This window comes from Delphinus delphis, chromosome 5 (assembly GCF_949987515.2).
Source record: "Delphinus delphis chromosome 5, mDelDel1.2, whole genome shotgun sequence".
Taxonomy (NCBI): Eukaryota; Metazoa; Chordata; class Mammalia; order Artiodactyla; family Delphinidae; genus Delphinus; species Delphinus delphis.
In genome coordinates, this window is record NC_082687.1 from 22,544,620 (window position 1) to 22,565,861 (window position 21,242).

The following is a 21,242-nucleotide window of genomic DNA, read 5'->3' on the forward strand; positions in this document are numbered from 1 at the left end:
CATCTACATTCTATACCAAGATGACTGCTAGAAAACACCTCAAAGATATTTTACAGTTTTTCATGAACTTGACTACATAAAGTTCAGGCTGATGGGGCCATCGAACCTAAGTCAGAGTTTTGAGAAGATACTATGCTTTTGAAAAGTATTTTTACTGCTTTACTAACACTGTCCATCTATGTGTTTAGGAGGACCTGTCACACCTCCACTGGATGACAAAAGTCCTTACAAGCACACATAAACTGCTTCTGTAGTCAAAATCATGAGTTAACTCTCCCTAGTCTCAAGTAACTAGAAAAATATTTTTTAAAGCCCCAAAACGGGCTCTCAGGTTATTTGTGAGAAAGGCTATGGAATAATATCTCAAAGTCTCTCTTCCCTTTACACTCTATCATAGCTTTGGAGTGGAGAAGGCCACTCTCTGAATCACCCCCAGGTCCCCTGTAGCGACCTAGCTTTTCTCAGAATGTCTTTCGTTAAAATACCCCATGAATGAAATGTACACTTTCTGAGCTGATCTCAACCAGCGAGAATCAATACAAGCTTAGACCTAGAAACGCGATATGATTTAAGGTTTGTTTAATGGATTTCTTTCAGAGTCATATGCTGATAACTAATTCAAGTAATTCCTAGACTTGGGCAAATATCCCTGATCACCTCCCTCCACAAATTCATGACAATGAAAACGTAAAAAAGGTAGAGATTATCCAGCGGAAGCGTATTTGTGTTCCTGTTTATTTACATGTTGGTAAACTTAGGTGTCAGCTTTTCCATAAGTCCCCTCTGGAGGTCTGTAGTACTTGGGGAAAGCCATCAGCTGTAGCATGTTGAAAGCATACTTCCTGCATTTGATATTCTTCAGTACATTTTCTATGCGGCAGCCTTCTCTGGTGAAAGGGGAAAAAGGACAACTTCATGAAACACAGAATAAATAAATATGCTTTATTTGTCCAATGCAGAGTTGCAGCAACAGTCCAAGTAAAAATAACAAAGATTCAACTCTACATTTTTTTTTTCCACAAATGATGATACATCTTACAAAATTAAATCCTAGGCCAGGCCCAATACCATTATTGCCCTCAGAAAAAAGATGAGTAGAGTCCCTTTGCTCTTAACATATATTTAAGGTTTAATAAACTCTTTAAATATAATTTGTTCCACAATACAGCTTCATTTTCGTTTCATAAATATATCTGCCTTTTTATAACTTTTCCACAAATGAATTTCTCAGTCTCTTTAAAACACATGAACATCTACACATAGCCCTAAGGATGTAGGTTCTAGGAATAAGGCATTTAATTTATTAAGTCTGGCCATATAGATTTTTAAAGGAAAGTTTCATCTCTATTTGACTGCATTATTTTAGCTGTGCAACGAAGAGGAAAATGGCTTTCCAGACAGCCTGGTCCAAGTCTCAGCTTTATCAAGAGGAGTGCTTGTGTACAGACAGTACAAAAGTCACAGGTGCTGAAAATGGGGCATCGAGACACAAACAAGACTTTGTTAAAAAGAATAGAAAAGTACTCTGAGAGCCAAATCAACCCAAACCATGGTTACAAACGGGTTCATTTAATTACAAAACATAAACAGCCATTCTCTCCAGAAAGTTACTTGACAGAAAAGGGTTAATTGCAGGAAAGAAATCACAGAACGAACAGGTTGAGATATCAAACAGAAGATTCTATCAGCTGATGGCGACAATGAGATCGGCACAGTGGAAATCAAGTCTGGAACCTCCCACATCTCTAGGACTTGTCTCAGGGTCTCAGGGTTTGTGCAAATTCAGTCTTAATTTCTTTAAATAAATTTAATGGGAAGAGGAAGAGAAGAGGCAGAACGTCAAGCTTTCAGGATTCTGTTCTTTGTCTTATGCCAAAGGCAGGAATTTAAAATTTCTTCTTGAGCTAGTTAACAGAGGGAAACACTTCTCCATGAACAAAAGAGCAAAATAATTCACTTAATGCATAGTACTTTTTTTTTTTTAGATTTTAGGAAAAACACATAAAACACTTACAATTCAAACATTTGTTGTGTTTTTTTTTTAAATTCTGTGACTCTGAAAATGTAGAAATTACAGCATTGTCCCCATAATTTAAAGTCCATTGTCAGTTGTAGAAAAGAAAGGAGTACAACATAAAACTTATTGGTATTTGGCTAATAGTAATGCAAGACTTAAAATAAGCCACACAACTAGCAGGTGTGAGCTGACAAGCAGCAAGGCGACGGGATAGAAGTGTCGAGAAGTTGCCTTGTTATCAGTTAGACAGCCTGTTTCAGGATCATCAGATTCATTCAGTGCTCCCTGGGTTTGTCTGCTGTTAAACGGGGGGTGGGGGGGGGGTGGGGAGTTAGGGGAGAAAAGAAAATAGTATAGCGTTCACACAGTAAAGAAACTCAACCTTAAATAGCCTGAAATACAACACATTATCCTATATAATACAGCAGTTTCAGATGAAGTTTTCATGCTAAATAGCCCCAAATGCATCCTGCGTATTTTTTCCAACTGGGCTTTTGTGCAAAAAGGAAGAGAGAAATGCTATGATGATACTCACATGGGTTGAATATGTATATGCACAAGGAAGAGTCAGAGAAGCATAACGGGGCCAATAGACAAGGCTACATGAATAAAACTAAAATATGGATCAGCCCATAAAAATAATCCGATAAGTACATCTTTGGAAAATGAAATGAGAAACACAGTATGTAGTGAAGGAAATGGACGTGTCTGGCACATTTAAACACACTGTCTATTGTTACTGTACCTATATAATGTATTTAAAGTTATAAAAATGATTAATGGAAATGGCTTGGTATTTAAAATGAATGAAATATCTGACATGTCATCCTTGCCAGCCATAAGACTAGTTGAACCAAACCCGACTCAGCACCCTTTCATCGGTTCAGCTCGTAAATTATGTTGTTCTGCTCATCTTCCTAAAATGAAGCCAAATCTATCTCCTATGGACTCTCCAGAACTGAAAAGAGATCCATATTTACAGAGTACGTGTTGAAAAATAAAAGATTCTAAATTTCCAGGTTGTGTGTTTTCTGTAAAAGTGAAAAATAAGCATTTGTAATTGGGCTTAAAAGGAGTTCCAATTACGGCACATCTGAAATCCGCCATACTGATGTAAGTTGAAAATACAAATGCTTTTCTACGGTATAGTTCATCAGTATTCAGAGTATTCAGAATTTCAGTCACTCTCAGTTGTCAAGGAGTTTTTGATCTCTGTCAGCTCCTCCAGGTTTTGAGGCAGAAAGCCAGCTGTTGCTTGGTCTATGAACAGGGCTGTATATGCAAAGGTACCTTCTACACGAGCCCCTTAGCATCCGTGACCCCCTTTCAACCAGCTGCAGCTCTGAAAACCTCCTACACAGAGATTTTTTTGACCTGGTGTCGACCACATCCAGTGGCCACATGTGGACAAACAGCAGTGGTAATTATTTCAAACAGCGATCTCAGTTTAAAACACCAAATCAATCACGCTGGGCTGGGCTCTGGTGCTTCCTTGTTGTTCGGTTAAGACCTAAGGACTATGGCGCCAGTGTCAAAGTGAAATAGAATATTATCTGGAAAATGAGTGGTTTATTGAGTGAAAGGGAGGGCTGCATAATTCCTATTGTCAGTTGTACTTGGTTACTTGTTTAACTTTCTACTGCTCACTAGGTAGGAAACATGCAGTAGATTTTAAAGTATGGATACCTTTGAATGTGACTAAGAAAAGCTTCCTTGTCCAATATTATTTCTCTAATATCATCTTCACTAACGCTCCCTCCTGCCCATTATTAAGATGAAGGTTATCTGTAGCAAATCTTAAGCTTGTTAAAACCTTCGTTTCTTTCCTTGTTAAGAGAGAAGTACACAGTCTCCTATATCATTTATCTATCTATCTATCTATCTATCTATCATAATATAAATATTAAATTCTGATTACAAATTTAGGTTAAATATTAACCACAATCTATCAATAATAGTATAGAAATACTCTTTCTTTCCCAGTGGGACCACCTGTAGACAGGCTCTGGCTGAGGAACAGACAACTGGCCGACCAGTAAGTTGAAAGGATCTTGTAACCGTCCTTACTCCAAATACAGGTGACTCATTCATACCAGATGGCTTTTTTGCCCTACAACTGCCAGAGCACATTTAATATTTTCCAAGTCTGCTTGTTGAATATGCCTTCCAAGTAAAAAGTGCTACATGAAAAGATTTTTTTTTGAGGGGCAGTTTTATAATTGAATTAATTTGTTGCTTACTAACTGCAATCTCTGGAGATTAGAATAATATATTAAAAATGCCTCTGACATAGTCATTCTATTATTCAGCTGAAATTTGAAAGCAACGTAGCCTACAAGCCTGCCACAGCACATAGAGCTTGAGGCCCTGACTATATCACCGAGGGGACACAGGTGCTCTTGGGGCTGCTTCCTTGCTTCCTGCTAAGAACAGCACAAATGGTTATTACTTCAGGGCCACAAATGAATTTTTCAGCACTCTGCTAGCGTAAATGCAAAGGATGTACTAAGTAATAACATTAGTAATTTCCTCCCTGGGAGATTATGACAAATAATTAATTAGTGGCTGCCTTGCACGGTACCCCGATAATCCAAGGTCATTAGTTTTAGCCATCACTGACTGGTAGATCACCATGGAAGCAAATCACAATGTTGTCTCCACTGAAAATGTGACATGATCTGACATTTAAGGGCAGTTACTGAACCTGCAGGATAGAAAATGATTTTCTTTTCCTTCAAAGACCTGTCAAAGCAATCACTTAAAATAGAAACAAGTAAAAGGAAATGTCTCACTCTTAAACACATCACTGCCTACACAAGGAGACATTTCCTTAAATAAAACCCAACGTGCGTGCCTTGATGATATTTGCTTATTTCCCCCTCTTTTCTGTCGGCAACTACTGCTGTATCCTAGATCACAAGTCCCCCACTATAGGTATCCTCTCAAATCAGTCAGACCGCTAAAGATAAAAGTTAGAATCCTCCTATCTCCCCCTGCTGGGTAATTATTCATGAATAGTACTGTTATTTGATAGTTTATTCCTTTAACCACTACAGCTCTTCAAGCTCCCTCAAAGGAAAATTACCAGTTAAAACTGAATTGAAAAATCTTTCCTTCTGACGAGAAAGCTGATTTCCTTCCATGCTAAAATGAGACTGTTTCACGTTTCATTACATCCAAGTTCGGAGCTATAGGCATACCATCTTGAAATGCTGAGCCAAGATTTTAGAGCCAGTATCTTACAGAACTTTATTTGAGTCTACATTCATCTGATAAATCGATCTTAAGAGAGCATCATGTTTCAGGCTCTAGAATGTTGGATTGTGTCAGATTTTAAACCGGCAGATCTGTGTGAAAATGAATATAATGTAGGTCTTTATCAAGAAGAGCTTTGAGAGTGGTACCTACATCATAAAATCAGAGATTCTTCAGATGTAGAGTGACTTTAAAAAGTCTTCAAGTTGAATTACACATTTCATAGATGAGAAAACAAATTTAAAGGCCTTGCCTGGGCTTCTACGACAGCAAGTGGCAAAAAAGGATCCTGAATATGTAGTTTGCCTGGTTCACAGTTTGCTTAAATGATAAAAAATAAGAGAAGAAGTTTTTGTTTTCAGTTTAGATCAAGGTCCAGTGTGAAATTTAATGACTCAAAATACTCTTAGATGCCAAATTACCTACCAAAACTTTCCAAAAATTTAATTTATAATTAGAATATTGAAAGTATATTTGCAGGACTTTTGGAAAAAACGGTGCAGCTGTTTTAAACAAAGGGGACGTTTTAATAAAAGAATATCAAGGTTGGGATAATTTCCACTGGCTTAGAATCAAGATTAGCCTCGGTGGCTACTGAATCACCAGCAACATTTAAAATGATATCTTCATTTTAACTGAATTTCAGGATCTAATTCAAAATACATTAGGTCAACCACAGGAAAAGCCCCTAAATTAAGAAATTACTTAGAAGACATAAGACTATGTCACTGCTTGTAATGTCCAGGTCATAGAGTGCTTCCAGTAATCATAGACAAGTTTGCTACAAAAGAAAGAGCAGTATTAGGAAAATCGCACTCAGAGGAAGGAGTCCTCCCCATAGGGCACTGCATGCACTTCTGGACATGACAGTCTAAGGGGAGGGCTACTGTGAACTAGATACCAGAGCATGGTCACCAGGAAGATGACAGTGGGCTTGGGAACCTGGCAAATCAGAAAAGACTGAAGGCTACGGGAATGAGAAGAATTCCATTGGCTTAGAGAACAGGAACATTTATAGTTAAGTGGTTGTTGATTTCAGATAGTCAAAGATTCAGTAGTTTAAAGTCTGGGCAACTTGCAAATCAATGGAAGTGTTTGAAGTAAAGAAAGAGATCTCTCATGTATCATATCCAATCATGTGATAGCTGCTTTATAGATATTATCTATTCATTCCTTACAAACAGTCAAAGTGGTTAGAATTATTATCTCCACAGGTGAAAAAAGGATTATAAAACCTGTGCAAGTAGCGGACAGGGAATTTTTATCTTCGTCTGTCAAATGGAAAAACCACATGCCTTCTACTTTATGATTGTGATCCTTTGAGCACAGATTTCTCGCTACCTCTCAGAAACTGGCAGGTGTGATTTCTTGCTAGTTGCTAGATTAGATTAAGCAACTTCTAAAATTACTTTCGTCTCTACCTTCCTGTGATTCTTTGATTCTGTTAAAACATAACTGACTCTAGAGATGCATATTTTTTCTACTAATAGAATAGGTGACAGTTCAATAAGAAATAGGGTACGGGGCAAAAATCAAAGAAGGCAAAGCATGTTGACACTGTATTTAATCTCGACAGTGGTTCTCGCTCATTCTTATCTATTTTCAGAATTTAAAAAAAAAAAGTGACATATTTCATGGTTTAATTCTCCCCAGTATCACTTTTTACATTCTTCTTCCAATTTCACTCTTTTAGTTTTACAAAGTGCCTGGAAAATAGGAATATCTTCTTGTCAGAAGAAGCAAGGCTCCAAGTAGTGACACTTTCAGATACTATTTAACATTGCTTTGAAAAGAAAGTGCAGATGCCCAAAAAAAACAACTCAAGACTGATGAAAGTGTTTTATAAAAAACTTTAAAAAGGAAAAAAAGAGAGAGAAAGAGAGAATGAATGAATCTGAAGTATAATGGCTTCCATCAGACCATTTTCAGAGAATTGATTCCAGTTTTGATCTTTGAATTTTAACAAGGTGAATACTCGGATGAGGTCCAGAAAGAAATATCATAAATGATTAAAGGGCTAAAGAAAAATGCTTATGAGGAAGTGTTTAAGGTTAATTTTGTTTTGATAAAAGAAGGCTAAATGAGATGTGACTGCTATATTTAAATGTATGTAAGACAGTGGTAAAATAATTTTTGAGGTATTAAATTGTGTTTTCCTCTCTTATATTTTAGGCTGTAGCATAAAGCATGTGCCTCAGGGATTCTAGCAATGCTGAAAGCAAGCGCTGTCTGAACTAAATAGATTTGTTGTTCTTTAATCTTACGACAGAGAATATGAGGTGTCCATTGAGGGGGCAAAAGGATCTTTGAGGGTTGAAAGAGAAAAGAGCGGGAAAGGGAGAAGGAAAGGGAGGGAGGGAGGGAGGGACAGAGAGGGAGACGGGGAGGGAGAGAGAGAGAGAGAGAGAGAGAGAAAGAGAGAGAAACAGTGGGGAGAAGACAAAGGGACAAAAGTTGGTGCCCGGAGGGTGAATCCCTGTGCATTGTTCTGTGTCTGTGCGTGGGCGGGGAGTGGCGCAGTATGGAGGGCCACACGGTGCATCTAGGGAGGCTCTCCCTAAGTCACTGGTCCACCTTGCCAAAGGTTCCCTTGTCTTGAGCTTGGCTTGGATGTAAGGAAATGAAGGGGCTTAAAGATACCATAATGAATAGGAAATGGGCACATCAGCAGCTGATGACAGATACCGACAAGCCTTCCAGAAGTTTCAGTGCAAGATAAGACCCGTGGCAAGAGGAAAAGCTCAAAATAATAGAGACTGACTTTCCACCAGCCTGGCTGGACAGGAGCTGAAATGTGGAATGAAGTTTGTTTAAGGAAATTATTTTAAAAGTAAACCAAACCAAACCATATACCTTAGTTCGTAAACAGGTAAATAGGGTGCTTCTACAAAGAAACAGGTACTTAGATGCGGATGTATACCTATGACTCATTTTCTATTTCCCATGCAGTGTTATTCGCCTTTCTTTGTACAAGAGCTCCTACAGGATGACTTAGTTTTAATGGCTTCAAAATAACAGTCAGAGAGAAGAAACCAGACTAGTCACTAAAACATTCTGTAACTGTGTTTGTGGCTAAAGTACTTAAAAATATAAACAACCCTTGTCTCGCTGCTCTAGTTTGGCACTCTCCTGGATTGGGGAGAACTTTTATACCCCAGTGAAGAGGAAAGTAACAAGCAGAAATAGAAGACTTCTGATTCCATTCTTGATAAGTACCAGGCAGAGAATAATGAGGTAAATCCGCTGAGAGCCAGATTTCCTGGCGGGGCTGTCCTCAGCTCCCCAATAAAAATAAAAGTCCATATATGCTCATGTTATTATGAAAGTAGCTCGGGAAAGTAGCGGGTGTCAGTAACAACACATACCCATTAGGAACGTGTAACAGGAAAAAACATCAGCCCAGCTTCCCAACATCTATTTGATTAAGTTTCAATCTTCCCTTTTAAAGGGAGAATGTTAAGATCTACCCCATAGGATTATTGAGAGATAATGTAAAGGCACCTGCACCTACCACATTCCCAACAATAGGTATAAGTAAATAGGTAAATAAAAAAGTTCCCTCTCTAGCCCTCCTTTTGTTAAATCTCAGTTTCCGTGTGGACAAGAAGTACCTTGACGAGATGTGCAGCTGCTCAGTCCCAGCTCTTTCTCCTCTAGCTCTCTCTAATGCTGAAGTGCTCCCGGGATTTAGGACAGCACACTTTACCTTCCTGTACTATATATATACTGCCCTTAGGCAGTATAGAAGTCAACCAGTCCCATGACTTAACAATCACTGTATGATGATGAATCTTAAATTTCTCTCTCTACCGTACACCTCTTCTCTGAATTACAGACACATATATTGCATCTTCACTTGGATGCCTAATAGACATTTTAAGGTAATGAAGCATGGCAGAATATGCCACCCCCAGACATGCCACATTGGCATGAGGATTATTTTGAGCTAAAGGCACTTGAAAAAACAGCAGGTGCAGGAGGAGTGCTCTGACCTCCCCTTTTCTTCCTGAAAGCAGGAGATAAAATTCCCGCGTGAAAGATGCCCTCTCTCTACCAGCAGGAAAGAAACATTCTTATCACTAGATGTGGGGAGTCAATGCTGAGAGAATTCTATACAGCAGAGCTAGATGAAAGAATTCTTATCTTCCTTTAGCACCACACCCCGTGTCCCCATATATTTCAGTTATTTTTCCACAATTGCTTTTCTTTGATCAACCTAGTATAAAAGTATTGAGGTTTCGACACTTCTTTGGGTCTTCATTTTCTGGTGAGAATTGCCATGTATATGTAAAATGTGTATGCTTTTCTCCCATTACTCTGTCTTAGGGCAGTTTAATTCTCAGGCCCAGCCAGAGACCCTAAGGGGGCAGAGGAAAAGTCTTACTTTCAGTCCAGTTTCAAGGTCACATCTTAACTTGAGTCCACCTCCTCTGCCACCATTCCACATCAGCTCCTCCCTTCTTTCGCATCACAGAAAATGACACCATTCTCAGACATTCATGTTAAGCACCTCAGTTCTCCCTGATTCTTCTGCCCTCTTTACACCCCACAGCCATCCATCCATCCATCCATCCACCAATCGGACCACTTGGCAGCATCTCTACCGCTGCGACCTGCCTGTGACCCTCCGTCATCTTGCTTATACTAACAGAAACCGTTTTCCTACCTTCACCACTCTTGCTGCTCTATTAAGTTTCAGTAAATCCTGATGTACCCATTTGGACAAATAGCAAAGCAACGAATGCACTCTTCTGGTCGTATCCTGAAACCACTTCCCAAAGAGCTTTTACAGAATGGAAATCCAGCTGCATCTCCGTCTCCCATAGGGAGCCAGGCTTGTCAAAATAGCAGTGGTGCTTATCCATCTGCAAGGAGATGGAAATATTTTCAACTGCTCAGCACTGAGACGAAGCTCCTGAACCATAAAGAAGTTGTTCAGCTATATCTTCTTTCGCCACGATCTCTTGGGTTTCTCACGTTTTTCAATCCCCTCCCAGCCCTGCCATTTCTATGGGATTCCAGTCAGCGAGGTAAATCCTGCCAACCTTTTTCAGTGGTGAACTCCTGTTTTGGGTTATCCTTGTTGCATCTGAAATGGACGGAGTTGAGTATGGACCAGTATCAATATCACCACCGCAGAATCAACATTATTACACATTCATTTCCACCCCATCTTGGAATTGGACACACCAAAAGAATCAGTTTAGAGTTTTTGCCCCTGGAATTGGCATTGTCTTCTCTAGGAGGATAGGGTCTCTCTGTTTCTCCCCCTTTCAACTTTTCCCATTTCTATCCCCAGCTCTCCCTTTATTCCCACCATCCCAAGCAAATAGCACATTGCTACAATTTATTTTATCAACTTCTGGAAGTCAAGGCTTATGAAAATCGTTGTGAAAGAGAATAAAAGGCATTCAAGAATCTTAGAGTGTAGTTTTTGGATACAACAAGTGCATGGCTTAAAAACAACAGTTACACAACTGTTACACAATGACAGACTATAAAATATAAAATCCACCAAGGAGGAAGAACCCCAAGGTGTAACTCAAAGTGCTTTTTACATATATTATCACTAATATCTGCTGCAAGGATTCAAAGATCAGGGAAGGTATCTTAGAGAAATAGACTTTTGTGATGGATGATGAAGGCCGAATAGAATTTCAATAGTTAGAAACTGGATGGGGTTGGGGGGATGTAAATAACATGGAAAGGCATGGAAACAGAAGAATGTCAGATGCACTTGGGAATGACCCACACTCTGCTTTGGTTGTAATGGGGCAGCAGGAAATAGCAAAAGCAGGAATATTAAAATTAGGATACTTTCTATTTTTGTAGCTTATCTATTTTAGACATTTTCTAAAATAAACACATATTTTGTGATAAGAAATTCAACTACATTGTTTTAAAATGATATGGGGCTATGTGGCAAATGTTTGTGTCGTCGGTAAAAACTTAGAATTCTCGGGGCTTCCCTGGTGGCGCAGTGGTTGAGAGTCCGCCTGCCGATGCAGGGGACATGGGTTCGTGCCCCGGTCCGGGAAGATCCCACATGCCGCGGAGCGGCTGGGCCCGTGAGCCATGGCCGCTGAGCCTGCGCTCCGCAACGGGAGAGGCCACAACAGTGAGAGGCCCGCGTACCACACACACACACACACACACACACAAAGACATCCAGCTATCTTCTACTGATACAGATGGATGCTTCCTCTTGTTTTTCTGTTCAATTCTGGGTATTTCTTTTCCTTTTTAAAATTGGTTTGGTACTAATCTAAGTTATAAGCAATTGGCCATGGGTCTTGATTAATTTCCGTTTGTGACCTAAACCTCTCAAGCCCCTCTAAGGATATAGAATACAATGCCATGAGAATAATATTTCCTAAGATATTTGTGATGAAATGAGTTGGGAAAATGCTGAGTTAAAAACTCAAACAGGACTGTTTATTTAGATATTTATCCAGGGAATATTTTTTGAGTACCAGCTTTGTGCCTTGAATAGTTCGAACTGTCCACAATCTAAGAATAAAAAGAAAGAGGAAGGGGCAGTGATATAGAAAAAGTTGATGGATCCTGAAATGACAGAGGCTCCAAAACTCCTGGCTAAAGAAATTGAACATTACTCTCTACGTAGTGGGAGTCACATGACTGAAGTTGAACTCCAGGAAAAACTCTTTGGGAGGAATGTGTAAAATAGATTAGAAGGTGAGGGACTAGAGAAAAGAGCAATTAAGAGCCTACTGCAGTGGTCCAGGTAAAAAGTAATAAAGGTCTGGAGTAAAGCAAAATAAATACAAATGAATGAGAGGCTATATGTATGATAGATGGGGAGGTGGGGTGAATCAGCATCTTGAACCTGCCCTGTAAGAGTGATAGACAGAGGCAGCAATTATAAATCATAAGACCCAGGAGAGAGTATTTTATCTCAGATACATTTCTTCCCTTCTCTGTCTGCTTTTGTAACTACACTGATGCAGATAATCAAATTGAGTCTAACAGAGCCATTATTTCTGTCACTTGCAACCATTTTCTGCAATAATTCTTGAAATGGCTGTGCTGTTTGCCAAACAGATGGCTATCGGGGAGAGTACAAAATATCACTCCGAGCCAACCATAGTAATGGCTTCGAGTCCAATTTCTGATTAAAATAAAAAATGCGTCAGTAGTTTCATTCCAGGAGAACCAAAAGAATTCTAAGGGCACCACAATTTCCTTTTCCATCCATTTGGTTTGTGCTTTTTTCCACATCCGTCAGAAATCATATTCTGTATCGACCCTCTTCTGTTCAATTGAGTAAGACACGGAGACCCAGAGCTTAGAAAAAAGGGCCTTTTTTCCTACTTTCCTCTTGTTTAGGCTCCCTCTGAATTGCTTAAAGCTTTTCTTCAACTCAGATCGTTGGAGCTAGAAGGGAACCTTAAAGATCACCTTGTCCAACCCGTTCATTTTGCAGATGAGGAAGCAGAGGCCTCCAGAGGAGGACCAAGAACTCATAAGTAGTCCACAGGGTGCAGAGCTGGGATTGTGTGCAGAACAATTAGATTCATGATATTCTTCAGTCCTCACACAATGAAACAGAACCTCCTCTCACGCCCCATCCCTAAGAGAGGAAGGAGCCCTTTTCTCATTCCTCAGGCTTTATACACTGTGAGGACAAGGTGTCCGGCACCTTGTTTTGGGGAAATGCCCCTGGGCTTGGGAGGGAGCAGAGCTGGAGACTGTCCATATATGACTCACTGTGATCTCACTGTTCCTCAGAAATCCCTGTGGTACTTTGGTTCCTTTTTCTAGATAATTATGGCATAAAACTAGCCTTTCTGTCACTGTGGCAGCTGCTGTTCCAACTCACAAACCACTGAGAATTCCAGGAAGGAAGAAAACTAATGGATGGGTTCCTGTAACACTCATTCATAAAACATCAACTAAGCTCATAGAAAGTTAATAATAAAGGTGACCACTTACTGAGTGCTATTTCACGAATGCCAATCACTTAACCCTAATGATCTCCTTTAACCTTTACACCACTTCTGTGAGGTACGTACAAAGATTCATTTTGCAAATGGGACAACTTAGAGACACTAGGTAGAATATCCAAACTCACACTGGTAATAGAGGTAGAGCTAGAATGTGAATCTGGTTCCTTCTGACTCCTGAGTCTGTGCTCTTAACAACTGTGATATACTTTCCTTTTCTACATTCTGCATTGTGCCAGAAACCATGTAGATTATAGTACCTGTACACATGGCCTTACAGTCTACCCAGGGCAGCCCAACATACCCAGAATTATTAGAGAAAAACATGTAGTATTGCCATACGTGAAATAAAGGTTTTTAAAAAAAGGTTACCAGTTTATTAAATAAAATGATAACATAATATAGGATATTTCACATGCTACAATATGAATGAAATATATGATACTGAAGATGATAATTCGATGAAGAGGTAATAGGGTGAGGTCCAGAGGGTCCCCAGCACAGGAGTTTTTGTCCCTCTTGGAACTGGGGTGTGTCACCTTCCCAGCATTTGGATGTGTTCGCCAATCTGGAAGTTGATCAAATCTCTTTGTTCAAGAGTTTTCATAGAGCTTAATTTCCAGCCCCTCCCCCTTCCAATCCTCTATTCTGTTGGTCTTTCTGATGACCAACCCTACCTTGATGCTCTTTAGGGGCTCCAGTCTCAGAAATCTCATTAGCATAAACACCTATGTGCTCAAAAGGGATTTCTTTTTCTCTTTTTAAACTTTTTATTTTATATTATATAGAATTTGAAAAAGAATAGATACAGGTATATGTATAATTGAATCACTCTGTTGTACACCTGAAACTAATACAACATTGCTAGTCGACTATACTCCAATATAAAATGAAATAAAGGTTTTGAATCTAAAGAGTTCTCAGTGTGGGCTTGGGCTTAGGGTGACCACACATCCCAGTGTGCCTGGGATAGCCCTAGGGTATGCCGCCTGGGTGAGATGGAGGGAAGGAGAGAGGACTTCTGGGTATTAACAAAGAAAAAAAAGAAAAAAGATAGAGGCAAGGATTTGTGGCGTTTGTTATGTTTGTTACATGTTTGCTGAATGAGAGTGTAGGGGCAAGTATTTATGTAAAAACATGGTGAAAAGATGAGGGAGAGAAACAGGGCATGGTCCAACAAAGAGATAAGGACATGAAATGACACTACAAGATTATATGTTTCTACACGCTATACCTGGGTTTTAGAACAATTAGTTTGAAAATACTATGCAGGGTAGATTGAAGTAGAGAGATTGGAAGCAGAAAAACCAAGAAAGAGTGTATTGAAATAATCAAGGTGTGAGGCAAATAAGAAAAGACCAGGGTGGCAGACAGAACCTGTCAAAGCCAAAGACATGTCAAAGGGAAGAAATGGCAGAATTTCAGTCAACAAACAAGTAATTAAGCCTTACATCACTGTTTATGATTATATTGGTCTCAACTTCTACATGCCATCATCATGGGCAGTGAGAGAACAATGCGGGATTGCCTAGCGCACTCACGATGCTTTGGGTCTAAGGGGCAGCAAGTTGAAATAACGGCACACGCTACCCAAAGTTTTTATACTCGTTTAAAAAAATAAGTGATGGGAGAATTGTATCATATAGCACAGAAAATACAGGCAAACTGAACGGCTTTCACATGCAGTTTAACGTCAGCAAAACAGTATCATGTCACAGGAAAGGAATTATGCTAACTCAAATTTTGTTGGTTTTGTTCTGTGTAATTTGTATATTTGTTTTGGCTTTATAGTTGTATACGTGCTAAAGGCATGAGGAGTTCATACCTGGTTTTATGTTTGGCTATATGTTAGGAACATACTAAAACTAGTTTATGTCAGAAAGGAAAGTACATAATAATTCTCTCTTCTTAAAGAGGTCAACACATGACTCAAGTTTGAGACATAGATCTAATACGAATATGATTGTTATTTACATCTCTGGCTTTGACAAGGAAGTAGTTATCAGTGATGTTCAACTGAACAGTTTAAGTGGCCTGATGGATGGGAGTCAAATGACAATGGGCTAGGGAGAAAATATGGGATTAAAAAGCAACAGCAGCAGTTGAGACCATATCAAGAAGTGTATATTATGTATGACAGGTTCTGAAGGAAAACCATAAACTAAAGCAATACAAGCAGTAAAACCAGCTATATAAGCTATGATTGATACTCAAGACTTAGTACGGTGTTGCACTTAGCTAAAAGATGAGTTTTGTGGTGAACATTAAATATATTTCTTTCCAGAAAGGTGAATATATCAATAGGCAGGAATTAATTTTATGGTCAAATTAATAAATGACAATTTGAAAGATTCATTAAAAGGTAAAGTCTTCAGAAATATGGAAGACAATCCAGGTGACATATCTAATTACCCCAAATCACAAATCAGTTAACAAAATGTCCATGGATCATATCCTTGTGCCATTGATTTAGGAGCTGATTTTATGACTTTTAGTCAGGTTGTTGAGCTCCAGAGCCACATGGCTAAAATACTGACTTTCATTCTTTTAATTCCTTCCTCTAAATAAAAGCAAATAATTCACTGAAAGGCAGTTGCCAAGAAATTGGTTAGGGGATCATGGACACCTGACTTTGTATAAATAAAATCCCAAAGTTAATCTAGGTATGAACTAAGATTCTTATAGGGAAACAAGAAGCTAAAATTTATCAGGACGCTTATCCTTCGGTTTTAGAGAATTGTATCCTAATGGATTACATTTTAGTAAAACAGGAATTAGCTGTCGCTCTCATTACTTCCCATTGGAGAAAGATTAATAAAAAGTAAACAGCTGATTGAAAGCCAGAATACAGATTATTAGCCTATGGATTCCTATTTCTATAAATTATTAGGTTTTTAAAAAAATTCCCAGTAGATAGCACCGTACATATTATATAGTGATTCTATATTTCTTTATAGTACTCTGCTCATATACTGGTAAGACAATCCTGGGTTTGAATCTGTCTTTGCCTCTTGCTACCTGTGTTACTTGGACAAGCTACTTAATTTTGCTAAACTTTAGTTCTGTCATCTTTAAAACGAAGATGATAATAATATTGTCACATACAGGTTAACATGAAAGTTAAATACACACATATACATAAACAAACACGTACACGTATAGTATATTTAGCATACCAGACATATATTATGTGCTCAGTAAATGGTAGATATAATTATTGGTGTCATTATATATATTGCTAATTATTTATTGAATAAATGGCAATGAAATAATCTACAAGATCTTTTACTAATGGCTAATGAAAAACATACAATGTAACAAAGAATCATCTCTATGAAAGTTGCAGTGCACAGTAATGATTTTAAGAAAAGAGTATTTAAGAATTATTTCAAATAATACTTTGTTCTAATGATTTATACATTCTAACAATGCATATTGTATTACTCTCTCTAAATATTTTTCTAAACTTTACAAGTACAAATTTGATGGGCTGTTGGACAGTTTGATTCTTTTGAACCGAAAGATATTTTAATTGTAGAATACTGCTTGCTTGCTTTTATTATTACACATGTTATGGTGTTTATTTCTCTTACATTTCTAGTCCATGTTTAATTTAACCATATGTAACAAAAGAACTGAGTCGCTCAATCTTATAATTCATTGTAGTCTACCTGAAATAACCATTTAATTCTGATGATGTTTTTTTTTTAACATCTTTATTGGAGTATAATTGCTTTACAATGGTGTGTTAGTTTCTGCTTTATAACAAAGTGAATCAGCTCTTCGTTTTCCTCTTTCTGACTTACTTCACTCTGTATGACTAGGTCCACCTCACTACAAATAATGTTTTGCTATAATACTTTCAATCAAAAATCATTAATATATATTTGGATTTTTGTTCAAATATTTATACCTTGAATAATTATAAGTATTCAATTTAGATAACGATAATTAAGAGGTTGGATGCATACTAAGTTATTAAAATGCATAATAGTTTCTAAAGAGAAACTCTTTTATTATTAAACTAGTTCATTTATTCCCTAGGAATTACTTATTTAAAATTTGTTTCTCCAGAAATTGCTACCTGATCACTTAAGTATAACCCATGTTCTTCTATGTTAATAAATACAAACTAAAGCACTCGCATATAGGTATAAATTAAACACAGAGGTTTCTTTTTCTTCTCTCTACTTCTCCTTTAAAAGGTACATATTTATAAAATAACACTAATTCTCTGAAAACTCCTACAGTCAAAGAATACATTGAATGCTTTCATTAAATATCATTTTGAAAATAATGCCTTTATCTTATCTACTGGCCAAAATTTACAGTGCTTAAATTGCCTAGTTTCCTAAGACAGAATTTCCCATAGTGTGTCCCATGAGTTTCGATGGATGTGTAGCACTGGGTTAACAAAAGTCAAGCTTCTTTATAGTGGAGTTTTCCTAGGACTTCAATATATAAATGTGTTGGGGGCTTTGGGGAGCCAGAAACATGCTAGTTCTTGGACTTGAGCAGGTGTTTCTCAGGAGGTCACTTCGTAGATTTTTGTTAAAGTGCGTGCAAAGGACAGAGCGCTTCAAGGACCCAGGGGTTGGGAAGAAAAGGGCTGTGGAGAAGGAAAAGGCCAGGAAATGAGTGATCACATGACGGGTCACTGACATGTTCTTAAGCACACAGGAGGGGACTGATCAGATGTGTGTTTCAACATGAATATGAATTCTACACAGAGGATGAGTTTCTAGTAGGCATTCTGGGGAGGGAGTTTTGTGAGAAATGGTAACGCCTGATCCAAAGCAGATGCTAAGTAGATGGCAACATTCTGTGTTATTAACAGAAAGGAAAACTGTGTGTTTCTAGACACTGGTGATAGTAGTGCCAACCTTGGTATCTGATTAAGAAACATGAGAGATCCTGACTCGTATTCTTTGTCCCAGCGGCGGGCCACCACATTCTCACATCAAGAAAAGTTAAAATTGTACCTGTAGTCATGGGCCAGCTTCTCAAAAAATACTTTAGATATGCTTGAATGTTTAACTCAGAATCTACCCACATCTTTCAATCTCTAAGAGATCATGGAGAAGATAACCTACATGTAGAAAATTGTGGGATGACAGTGAGTTACTAATTAGCAATCTCTCTACCAGAGAGTAAAAATGATACAATAAGAACCCCAACTCAGGTCTTTCTTGTGTCGATTTTTTTTTTACCCGGTGACATAAACTCCAGCAACCATTCCCTCATCTAGTGGAGGCTTAACTTATTCCTACTTGAATTCTGGCTTATTAAATGCATAAGTAGGCACAGTCATTCATCCATGTTCACAAAATGTAATTCAGTGCTTTAGTAATAAAATACTAAATGATGCCTGTGACAGCCAAAGGAATGAATGTGTCTTCCTAAAAGCCTAAATGGTGTTAGGGAACTATTTAGACACTGAGGAGATCTGTTCTTTTTTTTTAAGAAATATTTTATAATTCTAATCAACGTATTGCTAAATGCACTTAGTGATATACCTCATCAACCTTTGCCTTCATGTGTTTTCTTCAGATAACATTTGCTGACATTTTATGCATTAATTTAGAAACTTCTGAGGGAAATGTAGCTCTACAGGTCATTTAAAAAAATACTCTGATCATGCTATCATGCTGTTCTGTCATCCTGTTATATAGAAAGTAAAATAGAACAAAACCTGCTGGCTGCCCTGTGGTCAGTGTAATAATTTGGGGAGCCCGACACTCCATTTTTCATCTGTTTCTGCAAAAGTGAATGCCTTCAGTGTTGTATCTGGAAACACTGCTACTGTATCTGAACACTTTTATATGCACGTATGAGATAATCACTGCTGCAAGTTCAAGTTCATTGCAGTCTCATTTCAAGTTCCAGCTGGGAATTAAACTAAAATTGAGACTGAAATGGGTTTTGTTATTCTTATTGTGCCGCTTAGAGGAAGATGGTTCATGATGATAGAGAGAGTGATTGCCTCTGGGTCTGAAAACACAGAGTTTGACATTGTTCACTATATACACACACACAGTAAACTCAAAATCAGATTATTCCACTGATAGTCCAGAGAGTCCCTTTTTTTTTTCTTTTATTGAGAACTAACTTAATTGTGGGTGTCTGCTTGCCTGTATTAAGGATCTGCAACATTTATTTTAATATTTTTCCCATCTATTACTAAAACTAGTGCTGTGATTATAGGAGGCTGGGTAGTCACAAAGGATTCCTAAATCATGCTTAAATATATCCATAGACAGATAATGACATTGTTGAGTATTAAGTATTTAGGAAATGGAGACAACAACATACATAAGTGACAATCTTTATTATGCACTGTCTGTAAAATAGGAATAGACGAAGGTCTTTACATCTGTGTTACTTTATTCAGAACGATCTGCTATACTGAATTTGCATGCATGCTTCACAATCATCTAATTTTAACTATAATCACTAGCTGAAGATTGCTTACTAAGCATTTTGTGACATAAGAGTGACCAAGTGTATACCTGTGTGTATAAGATCCTATTCACTAGTTTGAACTTTTTAGATTCTTGACTTGGTCTCATTATTTCAATTAATATTGCTTGTGGACCCACTCTGTGCATCTGTAATTCCAAAGTCACAGGAACCATGGAGCTAACTATTATGTATCCATTTTCAATAGCACGGTGCATTAACATTGGATTGATAGTTAAATAGACCACTATTAATACTGACAATCACAGATTTCTAAGAAGCACCTAAAAAAGATTTAGACTCTGCATTCCTTCTTGTCATTTATAATGATACACACAACTTTGAGGTACAAATGAACTCTGGACTTTTCATATGGAAGAGGCTATGGTAAATACAACCATCAACCCCAAATTCATAAAGTAAAGCAGGTCTTTGTCAAATAGGGAAGTTATTTTCTATCTTTTATCTGATTCTCATATATACTTTAAAGCTGATGAGATAATGCCTATTAAATTCTTGAAAATAGTACAAGTAAAGAGCAGAAAGGAGGCAATTAATCTACCCACCTGTGTCCCACTCACAAACGATTTTTAAAATAAACATTACTCTATCACTGGGCTATTATTTCCCAGATCGTGCTTTTTATTTTTTTTTTCCTTAGAACATCTTTGAGGAAGCTATTTTAGGTCCATTTTGCTCTCTATTCCAACAGCCTACAATAGTTCAAGAGACTAGCTACTTTCTAGTCCAATATTATGTTTAAAGCACTGCAGAATTCATATACCACTTTCGCCTAACAATTATGAATGAGATACTCAAGAGCAAGAAGGGTTTGAGATTTTAAAAAAGAGAACAGAAAAACTACAATGAAATTCTATTTTGCAGAAGTAATATTTTTAATAAAATTGAAAACACTTAGTCTAGTGTTACAACAAATGGAGAGGGTTCTTGCACAAAAATTCAATTATGATTATCTATTGCAAGCTGTCTGGCTCTAACACAAGCTTCTCCTCATTCTTTTTTTTTTTTTTTTAATGCGGTACGCGGGCCTCTCACTGTTGGTGGCCTCTCCCATTGTGGAGCGCAGGCTCCGGACGCGCAGCTCAGCAGCCATGGCTCACGGGCCCAGCCGCTCCACGGCATGTGGGAATCTTCCCGGACTGGGGCACGAACCCGTGTCCCCTGCATCGGCAGGTGGACTCTCAACCACTGCGCCACCAGGGAAGCCCTCTCCTCATTCTTGGAATAAAGGATGGAGGTGAATTTGAGTAGTAATGATGTTTACAAGAATTGAAAGGAGCTCATCTAAAACTGAATCTAATGGGAGAAATTAGGTTTTGGTTTGTATCACAGATTTCTAGCCCAGATATACTGTCTTGGCTACTTCAACCTCATGAAGCCACTTATAAAGGTGGGTTTATAAGTGGTGCAGGTGCAGGTGGGTTAAAAATCATGGAGAAAACCTATGTATTTGCAGAGGGACAGGGGCTCCTAAACCTGGATACTTATAAAACTCATATTTCTAGTTTTTCTAAGGTCATTGCTTT

General features: G+C 38.1%; 1 protein-coding gene across 4 annotated transcripts in view; it reads right to left on the reverse strand.

Annotated features, from left to right (window-relative positions):
- Positions 1 to 248: 248 nt before the first annotated feature.
- Positions 249 to 21,242, reverse strand: part of INPP4B (inositol polyphosphate-4-phosphatase type II B) — a 487,644-nt gene continuing 466,650 nt past the window's right edge. For 3 of the 4 annotated variants that reach the window (XM_060012084.1, XM_060012085.1, XM_060012087.1), the window contains one exon: positions 901 to 2,315. In XM_060012084.1, the coding sequence (XP_059868067.1) occupies positions 2,141 to 2,315 (175 nt within the window). In that variant the 3' untranslated portion in view covers positions 901 to 2,140. The other variant, XM_060012086.1, reaches the window with a different exon arrangement.